This window comes from Syngnathoides biaculeatus, chromosome 22 (genome assembly GCF_019802595.1).
Source record: "Syngnathoides biaculeatus isolate LvHL_M chromosome 22, ASM1980259v1, whole genome shotgun sequence".
NCBI classification, from domain to species: Eukaryota; Metazoa; Chordata; class Actinopteri; order Syngnathiformes; family Syngnathidae; genus Syngnathoides; species Syngnathoides biaculeatus.
In genome coordinates, this window is record NC_084661.1 from 8,233,417 (window position 1) to 8,254,743 (window position 21,327).

Here is a 21,327-nt window from a genome sequence, read left to right on the forward strand (position 1 = left end):
CATCATTGAGTCCGTTAAGCTATTAAGCAGAGAGTCTCAATCTCAAAACCCTTTGTCCAACTGACAACCAAGAAATTACGTCAAACATAGCTTATATAAAAGACCTTGGTTGGAAGGTGTGACTGATAAGACAATTTATTACTACTAGTAAGTAATTCATTTTTGGGAACTGGGACGTTATAGTGCCAAAGCTCAAGAGGAATGATTTTTTTTAATGTAGAGCATATGCTTCCTGAGCTTGATGAAAAAGAGACTTCCATTCAAGTTCCACGGATAAACAGCCCATGGGTTGTCCTGCATGCTGACGGTAAATTTCCCCGCACATAGCCTCCAACTCTGTTTTAAATAGCATGACCAGCTGGCAGTATGGGGTGCTATATTCAGCGTGGGATCACCTGTGCACTCACGGGGTAAGGTTACTTACAGAACCACACAAACTTAAAGCCCTATATTCTTAGAATAAACAAACGTTTTATGAGTCAAGACAACACAACTTCTACGTCATATTCTCTATATGCAGCACAGAGTGAAGTCTGTACATTAATCAAATATTACTATCAAACACATGCAAACATAACCGACCCGTACACTAGAACACTATATCATACAGGTTACTCATAACATCCTCTGTTCCCGAGATAACAGGCCTTTATCCAGAACAAACAGTGGCCAGGGACTAGAATAACTTGCAACAAGGAATCAGTGATTGAAGTCCAGTTGCTCACAGTCTGAGTAATTCGCAGCAGTCTGGAAGGCACCCACGCAAAGGGATGACAACACACATCGGGATTAGGAAGTACCTGTGTGGGTGGAGGAATATAAACAACAGCGTACTCACCGATTGCGTCACAAGAAATTGTGACGTCACATGAAATACTGATTCAATAAAGTCTGTGTTGTGAGGAGCATTCCCATCAAAAACTTAACCAATGAAGAGCTTTAAGACTCTGTGGCCACATAACCGCCCATGCCTTTATCTGCTTGACTCAACACTGCAAAAAAGGTACTTCTTCTTTTCCTTTCGGCTTGTCCCGTTAGGGGTCGCCACAGCGTGTCATCTTTTGCCATCTTAGCCTATCTCCTGCATCTTCCTCTCTAACCCCAACTGCCCTCATGTCTTCCCTCACCACATCCATAAACCTTTTCTTTGGTCTTCCTCTCGCTCTTTTGCCTGGGAGCTCCATCCTCAGCATCTTTCTACCAATATACTCACTCTCTCGCCTCTGAACATGTCCAAACCATCGAAGTCTGCTCTCTCGAATCTTGTCTCCAAAACATCCAGCTTTGGCTGTCCCTCTAATGAGCTCATTTCTAATCCTATCCAACCTGGTCACTCCGAGCGAGAACCTCAACATCTTCATTTCTGCCACCTCCAGTTCAGCTTCCTGTTGTTTCTTCAGTGCCACCGTCTCTAATCCGTACATCATGGCCGGCCTCACCACTGTTTTGTAAACTTTGCCCTTCATCCTAGCAGACACTCTTCTGTCACATAACACACCAGACACCTTTCGCCAGCTGTTCCAACCTGCTTGAACCCATTTCTTCACTTCCTGACCACACTCTCCATTGCTCTGTATTGTTGACCCCAAGTATTTGAAGTCGTCCACCCTCGCTATCTCTTCTCCCTGTAGCCTCACTCTTCCCCCTCTAATTTTCTCATTCACGCACATATATTCTGTTTTACTTCGGCTAATCTTCATTCCTCTCCTTTCCAGTGCATGTCTCCATCTTTCCAATTGTTCCTCTGCATGCTCCCTGCTTTCACTGCATATGACAATATCATCTGCGAACATCATGGTCCAAGGGGATTCCAGTCTAACCTCATCTGTCAGCCTATCCATTACCACTGCAAACAGGAAGGGGCTCAAAGCTGATCCCTGATGCAGTCCCACCTCCACCTTAAATTCCTCTGTCACACCTAAGGCACACCTCACCATTGTTCTGCTGCCATCATACATGTCCTGTACTATTTTAACATACTTCTCTGCCACACCAGACTTACGCATGCAGTACCACAGTTCCTCTCTTGGTACTCTGTCATAGGCTTTCTCTAGATCCACAAAGACACAATGTAGCTCCTTCTGACCTTCTCTGTACTTTTCCACGAGCATCCTCAAGGCAAATAATGCATCTGTGGTACTCTTTCTAGGCATGAAACCATACTGTTGCTCGCAGATACTTCTGTCCTGAGTCTAGCCTCCACTACTTTTTCCCATAACTTAATTGTGTGGCTCATCAACTTTATTCCTCTATAGTTCCCACAGCTCTGAACATCCCCTTTGTTCTTAAAAATGGGAACTAGAACACTTTTCCTCCATTCTTCAGGCATCTTTTCGCGCGCTAGTATTCTGTTGAATAAGTTGGTCAAAAACTCCACAGCCATCTCTCCAAATTGCTTCCATACCTCTACCGGTATGTCATCAGGACCAACTGCCTTTCCATTTTTCATCCTTTGTAGTGCCTTTCTGACTTCCCCCTTAGTAATCATTTCCACTTCCTGGTCCTTCACTCTTGCCTCTTCAACTCTTCCTTCTCTCTCATTTTCTTCATTCATCAACTTCTCAAAGTATTCTTTCCATCTATTGAGCACACTACCGGCACCAGTCAACACATTTCCATCTCTATTCTTAATCACCCTGACCTGCTGCACATCCTTCCCATCTCTATCCCTCTGTCTGGCCAACCTGTAGAGATCCTTTTCTCCTTCTTTCGTGTCCAACCTGGTGTACATGTCTTCATATGCCTCTTGTTTAGCCTTTGCCACCTCTACCTTTGGCCTACGTCGCATCTCGATGTACTCCTTTCGCCTCTCCTCAGTCCTCTGAGTATCCCACTTCTTCTTCGCTAATCTCTTTCCTTGTATGACTGCCTGTATTTTGGGGTTCCACCACCAAGTCTCCTTCTCCCCTTTCCTACCAGATGACACACCAAGTACTCTCCTGCCTGTCTCTCTGATCACCTTGGCTGTCGTCGTCCAGTCTTCCGGGAGCTTCGGTTGTCCATCGAGAGCCTGTCTCACCTCTTTCCGGAAGGCCGCACAACATTCTTCCTTTCTCAGCTTCCACCACATGGTTCTCTGCTCTACCTTTGTCTTCTTAATCTTCCTACCCACCACCAGAATCATCCTACATACTACCATCCTATGCTGTCGAGCTACACTCTCCCCTACCACTACTTTACAGTCAGTAACCTCCTTCAGATTACATCGTCTGCACAAAATATAATCTACCTGCGTGGTTCTACCTCCGCTCTTGTAGGTCACTATATGTTCCTCCCTCTTCTGGAAATAAGTGTTCACTACAGCCATCTACATCCTTTTTGCAAAGTCCACCACCATCTGCCCTTCAAAGTTCCTTTCCTGGATGCCGTACTTTCCCATCACTTCTTCATCGCCCCTATTTCCTTTACCAATATGTCCATTACAATCTGCACCAATCACAACTCTCTCGCTGTCTGGGATGCTCAGAACTACTTCATCTAGTTCCTTCCAGAATTTCTCTTTCAACTCTAGGTCACATCCTACCTGTGGTGCATACCCGCGAACCACATTATACATAACACCCTCAATTTCAAATTTTAGTCTCATCACTCGATCTGATACTCTTTTCACCTCCAAGACATTCTTAGCCAGCTCTTCCTTTAAAATAACCCCTACTCCATTTCTCTTCCCATCTACTCCGTGGTAGAATAATTTAAACGCTGCTCCCAAACTTCTAGCCTTACTACCTTTCCACCTGCTCTCTTGGATGCACAGAATATCAACCTTTCTCCTAATCATCATGTCAACCAACTCCTGTGCTTTTCCTGTCATAGTCCCAACATTCAAAGTCCCTACACTCAGTTGTAGGCTCTGTGCATTCCTCTTTTTCTTCTGACGCTGGATCCGGTTTCCTCCTCTTCTTTGTCTACCACATACAATTTCTCGCATCTGGTTGCCCATATTGCAAACTCTGCTGAGACAGTATCATATAGTTCATGTGAAGCACTGCTGGTCTTTCTTTACTGGGACAGATTTGTCACTATTTTGTTCTTGTAACTTATCTAGAAATGATGAAAATCTGTGAACTATTAAAGTCATTTTCAACTACAATGTACATACTCCATTGCCACATTTGTACTTAGCTCCACTTACCTCAGTTTGGGATGGTTGATTTCTAACTACTGTACACGAGTTTGCAAGCTGAATACCAACAGCCAAGTCCAGGTTAAAAGCAATATGTGCCATGCACTTACATAACATAGCTTTCCAAAAGCACCAGTAAATTTACGTTTCAGGACGCCAACCTGCCTTTGCTCAAGATTGTCTTTTTCTGTATTTAAATCGCTACTTACAAAGTAAATTGATATAATTAAAGATCTCTGCATTAGTCTGTTGGCCACGGTAAGGAGACATTTTATTTGAGAGAAGGGTGATGGCAGCAAAAAAATAAATGGCGACTGCAAAGTGGAGACTGGAATATAACAAAGCCCTACACTGGTCAATAGCTGGAGAGGACAGGATAAGCTAATGTTAGCATGTGTATTTGTTTTTTTTCTTTCTGGCCAGATAGCTTCAAATGTTAATGCGATTATTGTGAAAACTCAAAGAGAAGGTAATCATGACTCTATTTGACTAAAGAATAATCAGCAGTTGTCATTCTCCTTCTTATTTGTTGTTTATCTCCTTCTAATTTATGGTTCCAGTGCATTTTGCCAATTTCTCATGGCACAATTTGGAAGGGGTAACCCAACCGGCCCAAATCAAGTCAGAGTAGCAAAAATCAGAGTAGTAACAATCATTTATTTATTTATAACCTGACCTGTTAAGCTGCATGGCCTTGCAGAGTGGTGGACCTATGAGTAGTAACATTCTGTGTGCAGTTAGAAATGCAGCAATAGCTTTGTGGCAAGTTACATTGTTTCACAGTGGTTGAAAATATTACTCGTGTATCTTTAAATTGGTTTAAAATACAGGACTAAATACTCACCTTGAATTTAAACACTGAAATATAAAAAAAGATCTCAAGAGATGATAGGCCTGCTGTCATCAGGCAAACCAGTAAAGATGTGTACCTAAGGCCATAGTAACAAATTTAGGCGAGGTTTACACATATTTAGTTTGAAGACAATTACTCACAGCGTTTACAGTTAGCTGTGGCAAGCGCTATCATAGTTCAGACTTTTGAGAACATTCCATGAAAAGTGTTTCTCTTTATTTACTCTTCACTGAATTACATTTTTGGAAGTGAAAGAAACAGTTTTGGGCAAGTAGAAATAAGACACTGTTTAACAGACTTCCTGTGGATCTATAAATGAACAGGTTAAATAGCACAAATCATCAAAATACTAAAAGTATACATCTGAAGCCACTTGGGGAAAACTCCATTACCATTAACAGAATTTGATACAGTTGGCCTGAAAAACAGTAATGAAAATGGTTCAGTGGCTGAAACCATCAACGAGCTGTCTTGACTCAATACCATCTGACTTTTTTTTTTTCTGTTGTGAAGTCAGTGCACACTTCTGTCTGGCGAGTTTCCTAAACCTTTTAAAGTAGCTGCTGTGAAAAGCCTTTTCTAAAAAACAGCACAGGATGCATCCATGCTAAGATAGCTATGTACCCATCTCAAATCTCCCTTTCATAGCCAAGATTTTTGAGAAAGTTATTTTTAATGAACTCAGGAAATTCTTGAGAGCCCAAAGCAAACTTGGTGAAGCAGCTTTTAGCCATAATGCTGAAGAAAAATGGACTAAATTGTCAAGAGAGGTGAGGTAAACCCCAAGTGTGAGTGTTTTCAAATCCAGATTAAAAACTTTTTTCTCATGCTTTTTAGTGTACTTCTGCTTTTCAGTGATATTTCTCCCACTAAAAGCAGTTTTAATTTTACTTTTTCAAATGTTTTTATGCATTTGAATACTTCTAATCATGTAAAGCCATTGAGTTACCTTGTGTATGAAGTGTGCTCTACAAATAAATTTGCTTTTCCTTCCTTTGCTTTACTACTACAACCTGACATTAGTGGGATAAGTGACTCATTGTATTATAATTCCTTGGCAAACGGTCAAAGGTTGATAAGACTAGGTATCAAGAACCATAAACTATTCTGAATAGTCCTCTTTTGTCCACCACTTCCTGTGCATTTTAAATTCCTTTCTTTTTTCACAACCACGATATAGGAAAGCTTACGCAAAGTAGTAAACTCAACTCATCCAGTAATCACTAACAAACAAGACCAAGCAAGCCTGGTTCAACCCAACTGTACACAGACTTTAAGGGGGGTAGTGTCAGAAATGTGTCAGTCTAACTGAGAATGTCTGTCCATAAATAGCAGAGGATCATGTTTTAACTTGGCCAGTAGAGGATAGATTATACATGCAATGGCTATCAGTGAAGATGAGAAGAAATATATTTATAAGAATTATTTTCCTGGCCGCAACTGCAACTAGCTTCTAATGATACATCACAGTGCTTGTTTATGTGCATTTTTGGGTCGGTGACAAATCTGAGGAGTTTTGTGGAGGCCTTAAATGACCAGAAATCTGGGACATAATCCAAAGTGGGCCGATGAGAGTTGTCATGAGAGGGAGAAAATCTTCATTACCTACAAATCGAATCTTACACTCAAATAATTATACATTATATGACTAAATGATATAATATGGGTCAATTTTTATGCAGATATTGACACTGAAAGACAATACTGTCTCACTAATATATATATAACAAACTCAAATGTTGTGTACAGTACAGAATTCAAGCGAAATTCTTAAACTGTTGTCTGTAGTGTTTTATGATTGTGACAGTTTAGGGTAGCAACAAATTAATTCAACTTCTCTCATTTTCTATAAACATTTTTTTCAAAATTATAAAAAGGTTGAATAATGGTTGTTCAACTTCAAGAGGTTGCAGTCTACCACAGTCATTTTTTTAGTTCCTTGTGAAAAGGTACACTGACAAATAAACTCCTGACTTAGTGATAAAAAATGGGATGCCTAACAACAACAACAACAAACCCATTAAAAGTATCAAAACAATAGGCAGCCCAAGTGTCATTCTACCCTCAGTTGAACCAGCTATTAACATTCCAGCAGGCAAAACAAAAGGTGTTTTTCTCCTTTATTTCCTAGTTCCCCCCATCCCTCGGGGTCTGCTGTGGAATCTAACAGCAGTGTTTGCATTTGGCTGTGACCCAACACTTCAAATATGGGATTTCTTATTGTTGACCTCCTAATGTGTCTGAACTAAGAAGAAAAATAATAGAGCACAAGGGTTAACAAGAAGACAGCAAATTGTACTACTTGAAGGAAAAGTGGATATTTTGGAAACAGGATGTTTTATAAAAGGGAATGTGCATGCCTAGCCGTGAATACAAGTAACAGATACTGTATACTTGCCTTAATGTTGAATAAGATAAGAATAAACGAAAATAAACAATAAAAAGGCTGCAATTAATTACTCAGTGCAGCAATCATGTTTGTACTAGAAGATGTAAAAGTATTGCCAAAGCTACTTAGTATAATCGTTGTGCATTTGCAAATGAAACCAAGTGAATCTGAAGATATCAGATGAATGCGGTAATCCCATACAGCCATCCATTTTCCATCCGACTTTTCCCCATGAGGGTTATGGGCGAGCTTGAGCCCATCCCAGCAGACTGGCTGCCAGCTAATTGCAGTTCTGTAATTTCCTTTTCCCTCATTACTACCATTGTTCAAGAACAATGAGTTTTTCAATTAAAGATTTATTAGGATTGTCACTTTACTATGATTAGAAACACATTTTCATCCAACGAGATCACGTTTCTTTCGCTTTTCATTCAATTATTACAAAGAAGGATTTATGATGCTCTCAATAAATGTGGTGCACAAAGTCACTCATGGCTTGTAACATCCAGTCATAGTGAAGCATTACCAAGATCACGATTTCTGTAAACCCAATGGTGTAAAAATACAAGATTTTGTAGTTATGGTGACAAATTAAGTATGACGAAAATGAACCTGAGTAGGGTTAGTGGTAAGGTCCAATCGTATTACAAGCCACTCTTAATATGCCCCAAAATAATTAAATTCCAATGCTGTTCTGATTTATAAACTCATTGAAATAGTAAAAGCTTGATTTATTTTCATAGAAAAGCAGAAATTGATATGTTATTTAAAAACATCTTATTAGAGGTAGATGTGTCTCAGAGTAATCAAGGTAAATAAGAAAAGCATAGACAATCACAATTATATCAACTATCATGACATTACTACTCAAGACAGCACAACTAAAAGTGTTGATGATCCAACAAATGGGAATATTAATTTAACCACACTTGGACCGTGAGGAAAAACAACATATGTTTGAATGCTTGAATGGTAGATGAATGCACCAAACGTGAACATGATCCAAATAAACTATGACCACTGTACTTTACACTAATATCATCCATGGTTGATGAAGGACACAAATGTCAACGCATATGTTCGCAATACAAAAACTGAAAGAACACTGAGCAATTGAGGCTACGTGAGTGCTGGTAATTTTTGTTGGATTTTGGAAGGTTTACGGCTTCTTTGATAAACAGGTTGCAGTTGCACCCGCCACTTTGTCACATCTTATCCATAAAAGCAGTCCAACTGAGGTCTAATTGTACACTGTTGAAGGACACTGTAAGGTCTATAAAAGCCTCTAAAAGAAATCCTGAGGCGTAGGCCAGTTGGCAGCTGCTACTATGTAATAACGCGAACCTTCACCGTACACCAGAAAGGAATAAAGAAGATTAAGCTGTTGTGAGCACAGGGGAAATTCTGAAAGAAAGAGGGTCTGCAAGAGATTGAACGCAGCAAGAGAGAAGGATGAGAAGTGACGTGTTTTAGCAGTGATGGCTTTGTCACAAGCTGTTACATAATTCCATCATCTGAAAGTAATTATCATTGTACCAAACCCCCTAACCTCATGCCCTACTTGTAAAGGAAACTTTGCTCGTGATTTTTCCTCCTTCTCCACTGGTTTCCAGCACGGTCGCACTAAAACAGACTGAGGTCAGAGAAAGGTGGCTACAGCCATTTGGCCCTCCTGCAAGAACTAAAAAGTACAGATGATCATCATACACAGTTCAAAAGAGTGTTGCATCTGTTTTGACTGATAGAAGATTTTTGGTCTGGCCTGACAGTCTTGTTGACACTCTGTGCGTTCTTCGTCTTATTTTTCTACGTGTTGCTTTTTGTCGTCCTCCAGTCATCTATTCCTGTCCTTAACATCTAATAAAAACTATTCACTGACCTGCATCACTGAACCCAATGACCATATCATAATTAGACACAGACCTTTAATACGAGCACACCTATGTTTTGTGTGTTAAAGGTGAGATGTAAAGTTCTTCTACAGTCAAACTAGTCCTAATAGGACACTAACTGACCTTCTCTTTGTTTGGAATTTGTTTTTCTTACTCTAAATAACTAGCTGTAATAATTAACATGTAATTCTCACCATAATCTTCTTGCCTGGCACCGCCTGACATTACCAAAAGTGGTGGTCCATACATACTATTAAGATAAAGACAAAGCAAAAGACAATTTTATCTTTCGATGTTTTCCGAGCTGAGATCAAGATTTTGGGTCCTGAAGCCTTTTCACACCACTACTTCAGACTGAAAGGTCCCGCCGCTAGAGCGGCTTCAACTACAGTGTGTTTTTGACATACTTGGCCAAAAAAGATGTTTCTGATTCTGATCAAAGCACAATGTTGACAGCAGCGGGGGTGTGGCCATCCCATATTTGGAAGTGCTGACATAGCATCCAACCAGGAAGTAAACAAAGGTTTTTCCCGCTGAAGCCCTAGACCACACCTCGGTAAGATGTCGCTGTATTTTTCACAAAACAAAGCCCTGGCATTCCACAATGTCACGGTATGCATTTTGTCAGGCATCCCAAATTTCAGGAAAAAGAGGAACCGCATGTAGTACTGAAGCGCACCCTCCATTTTCTCCTTGCCATTTACAGCACAAGTCTGCCAAACTAGTAATCAGAAATCACCCCGCCGGCCTTTCCTATTGGAGAGTTTTGACGTCACCATGTCCCTCTTCCAGAATAGAACATTGTACTAGCTAACGTGACGCTCAGCGTCAAAATGAGCTGACACCTGCTCAGCACACAGAATGAATGGAAAAGTTGAGGGTGTTAGATGCCTTGTCAAGTTTAGTGTGAAAAGGCCAATGGGCTGGTGGTGGTTCAAACTGTGTAGCTTTATGTGAACCAAGGGCCATATTTTAATCCAATACTTTCCGTTATAATGACCTCTGAAGCGTTTGACTATAGAGGTTTCAGCATACTTGTGTTGACAACCAAATAATGAATGTATTTCAAGGTTTAGCCTGCATTGTTTTTTGCTTTGTGTCGTCTTTGACAGGATTCTCCTCAAAATGGGTAACAGGAGTGCAGTCAAGTGACCTACTCAACGTGCTTATTCTATATGCACCAAGCTTGCAGTTTGCAGGTGAGTCACAGCATAATGGTTCTTTTACTTAGAAACACCAGTATGATTTGAGCTGAAGACAAGACACAAAGTAAAGGGTGTCTACACGCACGCGCGCGCGCGCGCGCGCGCACACACACACACACACACACACACACACACACACTTGTGTGAAGACTGGGTGTACTGCAGAATAACCCTTCATAAGGAATATCTTATTGACTTACCGTGAGTCAAGACAGGCAAATGCCTAGGGCCCCTTGTTTACAAGGATCCATCAAACGTCATATAGAAATAGATTAATAAAGTATTCGTCAATTCAAAGCAATTGTGTTAGTCTGTATTATTCTTCTTTTCCTATCGGCTTGTCCTGTTAGGCGTTGCCATTGCATGTCATCTTAGATGAACGCATATTTGTTTGGCACACTTTCATGCTGGATGTCCTTCTTGACGCAACCCCTCTGAATTTAGCTGGGGAAAGAAGCTTACAGCACCTGGTATTCCCAGGCAGTCTCCCATCCAAATACTAACCAGGGCCAAACCCGCTGAGCTTCTGAGATCCAACGAGATCGGGCATTCTCAGGGTAGCATGGCTGTAAGCATTTGTTTTAGTCTGAATTCACATACTTAAAAACACAATTAAAGGCTTAACCTATCATGAGCATTTCGAGAGCTGGGCTCTCCCTTTTCATCCAATGGTCTAGTCCAGCTTCTTACTGCTCATGTGTAAACTTGCTTCAGAAAGAGGGTAGCAATTAGTAAAACTCGTTGGTAGGTTGTGAAGAAAACTATGTGGCATTGTGTGTGACACGAAGTCATCGTTTCATCACAAAGCTGACCATATCAATTAAAGTGAAAGCGGTGATACACTTATAAAATAATCCTCAAAGAAATATTTTACAGACTATATCTTTGCAGTACCTGGATATGGAGGGTCCCATGACTAGGTTTCCCTTGGGCTTCCAAATGATTGAATACAATGTATTGCTACCTTTGTCAATGAAGCTTGTTTTAAAATGCCAATAAATTGCAGAAATGCACCAAAAGCTGCTTTAGTCAACCATCATTAAACAACGAAGAAGAAAAGTGTGTTAAGTGATGTGCTGAGGAGCCGACCCAAAAATATCTATAGCGCCAATCAGAAGTTGAAGGACCAGTGCGGTGTGGCCCAACATTTTGAAGAGGGCAAAAACACATCTTTTTAAATACTTGTCCGGACGACCAGTTATTGCACAAATTATCCAGTTGGTGTGTTATTGATAACAATAACTTTTGTTATGCAAGTCAATTGTTTCAATTTTTTTTTTTTTTGGTCAAAGACTCGAACAGCAATTGTTAATATTTCTACATATTTTTTGGCTGTCTGTTTTTAATGTGGGCATGATTTTGTATTTTGTGAACGTGCAATCCCTTAGGCGTATATTAAAAGTGTGTGAGTGCATTATTTCTCAGCCGTATGAGTGGGCTTGCCTATGTGGGTGTGCGTTCGCCATTGCTCCTGTTGCTAGGAGCAGATCTACAGTGCGCCGCTAATACAGTGATTTTCTAAAGCTGCAAGCAAAAGATCTAATCTGGGCTGGTCCCTCAATTCTCATTATCTAACACAAATTCTTTGGCAGCTCAAAACAAAATGTCATGAAGTATGTGTACTGAATGTGTGTAAGTGCTTGCTGAAATAGTGCACTGTCAGGACAGGGAGGCTTCTAAAGCTTGTAGGTGCATGTCGTTGTACACAAAATGACATTAGCTTTTAAGCAGCTGAGAGTCAGGGTGCAAATCTGTGTATGTTGTGGGTGGGATTTAACATACAACACCACAGATCTTGCTACATACTGTCCTTCTTAATGCACTTGTTCAAATTCATTCAAGTCACTTTCAGATTGACTTCATGACAAATTGGTGCATCAGAAGCATTAACAGTAGCCAGGATTTATTTATCCCCTCCAGACAGAACTTACAGACGCGGGAGAGACATGTCCAGAGTTCGCATTGCTAGAACGATTGTGGCTTTGTGCATTCTGATAATTGGGTGTATGGAGACATCAGCACAATAGTCACAATTGCTTTTAACAAAGAGAAGACAGTGAAGTTCAGGTGTGTAAACAGCCTCTTGAAACAGCCATCTTAAATCACCAGTGTGAAAGCAGTTTTAGTGTCATAATGGGACGTCAGAAGATACCAAATGTGTTGCTGCTGGAGGAAAGTAAACATAAGTTGATTGCTATTGATGTTTAAAGTTTTAAAAAAAAAGAAATGGTAATTTTTAAAAAAAGCATAATCTTAACTTGACATCATGCAAACGTCTTCTATCTTGCAGATGGACCTAACATCAAACATCTCACTTTTGACATTTTTAACTGTCCGATGAGTGTTTTCACACATATAGTACATTTAAACACTGTAAAGTAAAACAAATAAAACACTTTACACATGGTGATATTTGACAAAAATAAAATGCAAAAAACAACAACAAAAAGCACAATGCTAATACTTGAACTGGAGACATTTGAAGTACACTAAGGTCTTGGACAGTTGCTGTTCAAACTTGTGTGCAAATATTTTGGTACATTTCCAAATTGTATGACCTCAGGGGCATAACTTCAGCGGTTCCACTCTGCAGATTATTATCCCACCTTGGCAGTGAAGTAAGGAAACAGCAGCTGGAAGATTTTGCCGTGTTTGTACTTAAACCATCACCAAATTCTTTTATTCATTTCTTTCAGTCATTGGTAAAGACTGGTCTCTATTACCACAAGTCATGTAACATTTCTTGTCATGCAAACTCATCTTTTGTCAAGATATGGAAATTTTTTCCAAACCTATTCTTCCCTCTCAAGTCTGACGAAATGCAGTGTGGCCCTTCGCTATTGGCAGCGTCCCATCTGTTACATAACAATGTTTCCCTAAAATGCTGCTGTGCTGGACTAGTTTCGTCCAAGCTACAAATCTTTCAGAAAAATCTAATGCCCTTCAGACATCAGCATGTTGCTGTTAGCATTTTTTTTTCTAACCAAGAACGAAAACCACTTGGGCTTTCTATCGGCCACAACCCAACCCCAATTACATAACCTCGCCATGTATGTTAGGTCTACTGTATCTATTGTAGTTATACTTATACGAAGGGCAGGAAGAAGGGATGTGATCTGTATCAGTCTTTGTTTATATGCCAGGATGATCTGGGCTAGAGAGCAAACACTGATGGAATTTCAACATCACGTCCTCCCTGCGTCTTGCCAGTGCAGACAGAACCGAGAGCCTCTGCACTGGTTGTAGCTCAAGTAAATGCCAGACCACAATGCTATTAAGGATCCACTTTAGGACATTTGTGCATCATGGGAAAAGGAAATTAAAATACAAAATTACAGCTAGGCTGTATTGTAAACTGGAACAATCTGTTCTGAGAGCGTCATTTCAGTTCTCACATACTGTACTTGGCTGAATGTATAATACTTTGTAACCACAGATATAAAGAATAAAAAAAACAATTAATTGGTTATTGACCAAAAGGCACAAAGTCATTACTGTAACATTTATTTATGCATTCAAGAACCCTTAACACATCGTACTAAGCAATCTGATTCAGGTTCTGATGAGTGACTTTTCCAGCATTTACAAGATGAATACCTGTCATTGACATTACCTGACAGGATGGTCATATCCCTCTGGACCATGCCGAAAGGAAGAGTCACCCTCCGGGAGAGATTAGTGCTCCATACTCCCAGCACAGGCAATATAAAAAATGTGTGCAGTAAAAAGAAACCAAGAATAAAAAATATGCACAGCTACAGAAGTAGAGAGTTGTAGAAAAGTCACACAAAACACAGCAGCCAGTAACTCCACAGGTTGTACCTCACATTCCCTTTCTGTCGAATGTCTACAAGTGAGCGCATGCCCCAGCAGAGAGGGCGTGTGTTAGAGTAGATGTCAGGATCCACCTATCGGTTTCCATCCATCAAAATCTTAAATGTTTTGCCTTTCATAATTCTAACTTTGCATTGCCATTTACTAAGAAAGAGAAATGCAATATTTGGAAGTCACATTAGGGGAAAAAAAAAACAAGCTGCATCCCATTGACTTACACACTTTCTTGCTTTTCATTCCCCCCTCTTTCCTTCTGTTCCTCTGCAGTTATGCAATAGTGACATTTCAGACACCCCGCCCCTGTTGTCTTCCTGCATGTCCTTCTTATACCGTTGCAGTGGAGCAAGCACACAGTCCTACACACTTAAAAGCTTGTCAAACTTGGTAATTATTACAAACACTTAGGTACCAGAGCAAACAATGTTAGTTTACAGGAAGGGGGAAATGTGCATCACCCCTTGTTCTTATCGAATCACAGATCACATACATGAATCACATACAAAAGCACATGTATGAACTAGCAATGTGCATGATCCCCTTCCTGGAAAACATGTCACCTATGTCTAAAGACACACAATGCATCCTCCAGCCTATTTATTACTAAGGAAGGAACCTTGTGCCCTGAATTCAATTCCATAACTTGGTGTGCGATACAAAGATTTGATAAGCTTTATGGAGGCATTCTGATTTGCCTCCCAGCCAACACACTACAGTATGCATACACACATGCTGCCTTAAAGCAACTTCAGGCGTGATTATTTGCAGGACTGCTTGCTGAAACAAGTCTGCTCCGTGCTGCTAGAACTAAGTAATAAATAGCCCAACAAGAACAGAGGCAGTTCAACATTGGGAGTGGTACCCAGAGGCTATCTGTGTGGTAATGTGAGCGTGGCCCCAGGACATTCCTTTGATATAAACATTGTGGTAAAATGTTTATTAAATGTACCAATCTTCTGCATTCACAGATCAAAAGTTTACCAAATTCCTGTCGACTTGAGTTATTGTGGTGGATTTGCCACTGTTGGAACTTCTAAAATGTGGTAAATCATTTCCTAATCTAGCCTTGCGCCATCATTTCAAAGACAAATTGACAACTTCAAACAACTGTGTCTCCACTCTGCTGGGAGCAAGGACAGACTCATAAGTGCAGGTCTGTGAAGTCAAATCTGGACGTATGTAGAAAGACAATTGAGACATTTTCTGCACCAGCCAGAGTGCATTTTGAGCCATGCATTAACATGAAAATGATGCTGATCAACTTGATGCAAACTAAAGGTTAAAACGATTTTGTTGGGGACATAGAACTGCTATCATACATGAAATGTTTTAACTTAGATACTGTATCGTCAACAGTCAGACAAGAAGACTTGATTCATCAAAGACATCCAAACCAATAGGTGGCAGTACATTAGAGAAAGCCGAAGTGGGATGTACCTTACCACGATGGTAACGGACCATCACTGGAAGTTGATTATTTTATTTGCTTTTTGATTACAGGATTAATAAACAAAAAACAGAGATGTTCTTTCAAACTGTAAATACCCTTAAGAAACACTGATAATGTCAATGAAACATTTCATTCTTAACCTAAAATAGACCTTTTTCCCTACGTTGCTGTTCTGTGTTTGAACAGCAAAGCCACACAATGGGGGTAAGTGAAGACAGCCATATTCTTTCATTGTGGACAGTCCCCGAGTAGTACAGAGCAGGAAACAGCTTTTGTGTGCAAAAATAAGTGTATACACACACACACACACACCACACACACACACCCACACACACACACACCCACACACACACACACACACACACACACTGATAATCTGGGCTAATTTGAGCAATTTTCTTTCTTTTAAGTCATCAAATCGCTTAATATGGGACATCTCCGAAAGATTATACTGAGCCATTAAGATGTGGTGTATGAAGCAGTTATGGGTAATTTTTACTATCTGATCTGGTTGGAAACCACATGGGGCTAACAATCCAAAATGTGAAATATTCCATATTTGTGATGACACACTTGTGTGCTCAATACAGAATTTGAATAAATCACAGAGTATCTGATTGTGATACGAAACAAAATTAAAGCCAAAAATTTGCAACTCCAACATTGTTACCAGATGAGTTAAATATTTGGCTTGGCTTCTCCTTCTACAAGTATTGCTTCTTCTTCTTGGTACGATCCAGCAGTCTGGATGCCTTTTTGAAACATGCTGCCTCTCACAGTTTAGTCTTGGGACTACTACCACAACATTGTTGGGTTTTTATACAGAGCATCTTATTCTCTGATTGGGATCCTGTGCCGCTACGTGAAAGAACATAGTTCGCCGGGTTCTCTGTGGGTCCAAGACAGACAAATGGAGGCAATGGGAGTCTGTTAGAGCTATTATGGCACTTTTGAGAGCTATCTGTCCAAAAGAAAGACTTTAAACTTAAATATGTCTTTGATGTCTCACTTTGCTGAGTTAAATTCTCAGCAAAAAACTCTGTTGGACACAAATCCACTTTAACGAGAGGTTCAGAGAAACAACCCAATTAGGTACGCCGGTGTCTTCACTCCCTTCATCTTAATTACCTCACTCTTGCACTCACAAAGCTTATTCCTCATCTTTAAACAATCGCTATGCTGACGTAAACTGACTAACCCTGTACAAACACACTGGGATTTACCTTTTGGTTCCAGCATCATTATTTCCCCCAACTTTCTATTCTACCTAAACATGATACATCTACCTAAACATGATACTGCTAAAAATGTTCTCTGTAACAACACATTTGAAGCAAAGAGTAGAAAATAACATTATCAATAGCAATGTCTCAAGTGTGTGTTTCTTTCGGCTGGTCCCTTTCGGGGTCGCCACAGAATGTTATCTCAGATGAACGCATATATATGTTTGGCACAATTTTTACGCCGGATGCCGTTCCTGACGCAAACCTTCTCAGGGAGTGGAGGCCCCCAGTGGGATACAAACCCACAACCCCTGGTTTACCAAACCAGTGCTCTAACCACTGAGCTACGGGGCCAATGTCTCAAGTAAACATAAAAATCAGAGATTCTAAGTCCCTGTAGGCATAATAACATAGAACCATGGAATTCAAACAATACACAGCATGCCCTATGACCCTAGTTGACTTCCTAGCTGTTTGAATTTCAAAACAATACTTCCCTTAGGAAATCCAGGCTTAAGCGGTCATTAAACTATTTAGTAATGCTCCAGCAAATGCTTTATGTAACATGTTATCATTCTTAACTCTCACACAAGTGTAAGGAGAAGTAAATCTGTGGAAAAAAAAACTAAAACTAAAATGAATCATTCGTTGTAGATGTCATAGGAAAACAAAACAAAAAGCCACAGGAAATGCAAAACCTGGGAATGGAATTTGAAAACATCATATATTGTTCTGCTTTGTTGGTATATGGTATTGCTTTTGCAGTTGGAAAAACTCATGGATAGCTCACCATTCTTGCGTTCCTGCAGCCGCAGCTCGTTTGGAGCAGGCTGCAAGGATAGCTCCTGGAGCTCGCTGGTCACTGCCTCGCTCTGGGGGCTATGGCTCGAGACGCCCGCCCCCGCAACTTCCATACTGTCGGCTTGCAGCTGCAGCATTGCAAGGGTGGCTGAGACCTGCAAAAAAAAAAAAAAAAAAAAAAAAATCACCTTTACGATCAGATTACACCATGTTTCCATGTTATTCGTGGTATATTCGAGCAATAGCTGCATTATAAATATGATCACTCTGTATAATGCATGTTTAAAAATGTACCATACATTTGAATTCTTCAATGTTCTCTGGACCTGCATAACTGGCTGATAAGACATGTAAAAATAAGCTTATTTGTTGATCAGTTCAACTATTTTTAAAGGGATGTTTTAAAAATTTTACTTTTAACTGCAAATATTATCTTTTACTATCTGCCTAGTTCTGATCGTTTCTCTGTCCATGAGGCGAAAAGGTACTTTTTGTTCAGTGATGTCGCCATGTGTCACATACGCTCTGTAGTGTGGCAAAGCTCAGGCTCTGCACCCAGTTGCCATGGTAACAAAAGCCAGACTCGCATATACCATCGGCCCAGAATCATATTGGAGTGGTGGGAGGACTGACTAACTTAAATGAGAAAGGGCCGGCAGCCTCTGAAAACGATCTCAATTCATCAAGACAGTAATTACGGGCTGTAAAGGGTGCTATAATTCTTGATCCTTAGAATAGTTTGACAAAGACTACACATAAAAAAATGGTAGTAAGACACCTGAGAAGTCTTCTAAATTGTGAAAAAAGGCATTTGATGTATTTTTTATTTTTTAGTAAACCAACAATTACTGACAATTCCAATTCAAAAATTACCGATCACATAAAAAGTAAAACACATCGCAATACATGATGAAATGCTTCAGGATCCCTTCTGTCTTTCTACTTTTGTTAGTTTTTGGTATTTGACTCAAAAAGTACTATAACTGAAAGAACACTGAAAGTTTTTACTTCTTTGAATCAGACCTTTGGCTTGCTGGCTGCATTATGTTTACAATTATAATAGTCTCTGAGCTGTTACATTGAAATGTTCTCAGCTTAGGTTTCATCCTACACTGACAGGGAACAGATTTCTAGGTTGAAAGTGAAGCGGTGATAGGACAGATGCCCAATGACCTGTTCCCTCACAAAGATACGCGTGACAGAATGCGCTGATGAGTTGTCGCTGAAAATGTCAATGGCGCAGCGGCAATGAGCAGCATTTGGCTCACGTCAAAAACTGAACATCACATTGCGTTGTAAATCTGCCATGAAAACTTGTTACCCTTGACATGATTGCCTACGACGTGAATCCTCTTAATCACATCTTCCATTTTGAAAAACAAAAACAGACAGAGGCTGAGAGACTGGATGGCACACGTCCAATTTGTGGTCATAAAATGGAGACCCGCTACGCGTGTATTGTGTGTATATCCCTCTCTATGCAAATATGTGTTCGCTTGCATTGGGGTCCTCGTGGGGATTCCGGCACAGTGTGCCTGAAAACAAATATCCAGCTCTGCTGTCTGACAATCAAATGCCAGCGCAAACATATTTGAATGGTAACACAGTTACGGCACAAGTCTGCTCAAGCTACATTGGCAGTAAGCTTGCCCCCCCCCCCCCACCTCCACCTCCATTTACATGTTCATGTTCTCAGGTCACCCTGCCTTCCTCCCATATTTCGGATAGCACGCACGTGGATTCATCCATTCATTTTCTTAGCCAATTATCCGCACAAGGGTCACGGGAGAGCTGGAGCCTAACCCAGCTCTCATCGGGCAGGAGGCGTGGTACACCGTGAACTGCTTGCCAGGCAATCATAAGGGCAATTTAGAGTCCCAAATTATTGGATGTGTTTGGGATGTGGGAGGAAACTGAAATGCCCGGAGAAAACCCGCGCAGGTACGAGGAGAACATACAAACTCCAAATACGGGGTCAGGGATTTGAACACCAGTCCTCAAGAATCGATGATTCTAAATTTCCCATAGATGTGAATGTGTTTGGTCGATTTTGGTTTTCGGTTTTCTCGATTGGCTGGTGACCGGTCCAGGGTGTACCCTCCCTTTCAGTTAAAGAAAGACAAATCAATTCACTTGAATTGATTGGCTCAAAACAGGATTCTTGCACCTCATCCTCCCATTTTCTCTGCACAGCAACACAAGCGTCTCAGAAATTTGTATTACAGTCACACGTGCCCACACCCAAACATCCCAGACATCAGAATGTTGACAACAAGCAGACAAAAGTAAAGACAAGGGTAGCAACATATTTTTGATTTTGGGCTTCAAGATAAGGAGTGTGGTTCTGGCATGATGAGTCACGAACAGGAATCAGACTTACCAGATTCACTTTATCTTAAAGGGGCGTGCTCCCATTCCAACAGCTCAGCCCTTCAAATATGCCTATTGAAGAATATGAAAGAGAGAGAAGCATTACTTATGTTATTTTGGTTGTCTTATTCTGATCCAATTTACTGAGTGTCCATACAATCTCTTTATAATGTAAAAAAATATATTACAAACTGAAATGAATACCCTAATCTGTGGACATTATAACAAAATTAGTAGCGCATACATCCATCTATCCATTTTGTTTGCCGCTTATCCTCACGAGGGTCGCGGGGAGTCCTGGAGCCTATCCCAGCTGTCAACAGGCAGGCGGCGGGGTACACCCTGAACTAGTTGCCAGCCAATCGCAGGGCACATCGAGACAAACAGACACACTCATAATCACACCTAGGGGCAATTTAGAGATTAGCAGCACATATTGACATTTATTTGCTTGCTTTTTTGGGGGGGGGGTATGTGTGTAATTTGGTCAACCACTCTTACCTCTAGCTAGCATTGTCGCTGCCTCGTTCCTGCCATGCCACTTGATGGGCATGATGTTTGATGTCTTACATACATAAAAATTTAGGTAGCTGTGGCTCAGTAGGTAGAGCAGGCCATGTAGTGACTGAGGGGTAAATGGTTCAAATCCCGATATCAAAACCACACATGTAAAATTGTCCTTGGGGAAGACACCAGTCACCCGCTGATGAGGGTTCATAAAGCACTTTGGGCACTGCGACAGCATGGGTGAGGTGCTACATAAGTGCACTTCATTTATTCATATAGTTTTGGTGAGCCCACCAACCCAATTTTGTTTCAATAGACCACAATACACGTGCCTTTTTGGGAGAAGTAGACATTTTTTGGATGCTATTTAACAACACATATTTCATTAACCGGGTAAATGCATATTTGCAGTTTGGCATTTGAAAAGTCATTAGTTCACAGATTTTTTTTTTTTTTTTTAGGAACTTATCCTCTGTTATTTCTATTTAAAAAATCCATATTTACAATTTTCTGTAACAAGGCAAAAAAAGTTTTAAAGTATATATATTTTTTATTTTCATAGCAACATACTCTTTACTGTATGTATGATATTTATTGTGTTTTAGTGTCTCTTTAATTGACAGCAGTAAAAACATAATGAAAAAAAAATGCTGCTTAAGCGGAGAGGATTGTTGTTGTTGCTC

The 21,327-nt window shown here is 40.4% G+C and overlaps 1 protein-coding gene and 1 pseudogene across 5 annotated transcripts in view; both read right to left on the reverse strand.

The window, feature by feature from the left end:
* The window catches only part of mrtfab (myocardin related transcription factor Ab), a 58,032-nt gene that overhangs the window by 34,898 nt on the left and 1,807 nt on the right, over nt 1-21,327 (reverse strand). For all 5 annotated transcript variants that reach the window (XM_061810369.1, XM_061810371.1, XM_061810370.1 and 2 more), the window contains exons 2-3: nt 20,148-20,209; nt 17,757-17,922 (exon numbers count right to left, since the gene is read on the reverse strand). In XM_061810369.1, the coding sequence (XP_061666353.1) occupies nt 17,757-17,904 (148 nt within the window). In that variant the 5' untranslated portion in view covers nt 17,905-17,922; nt 20,148-20,209. The remainder of the gene's footprint in view (nt 1-17,756; nt 17,923-20,147; nt 20,210-21,327) is intronic.
* On the reverse strand, nt 10,918-11,036 carry LOC133496110 (5S ribosomal RNA; annotated as a pseudogene).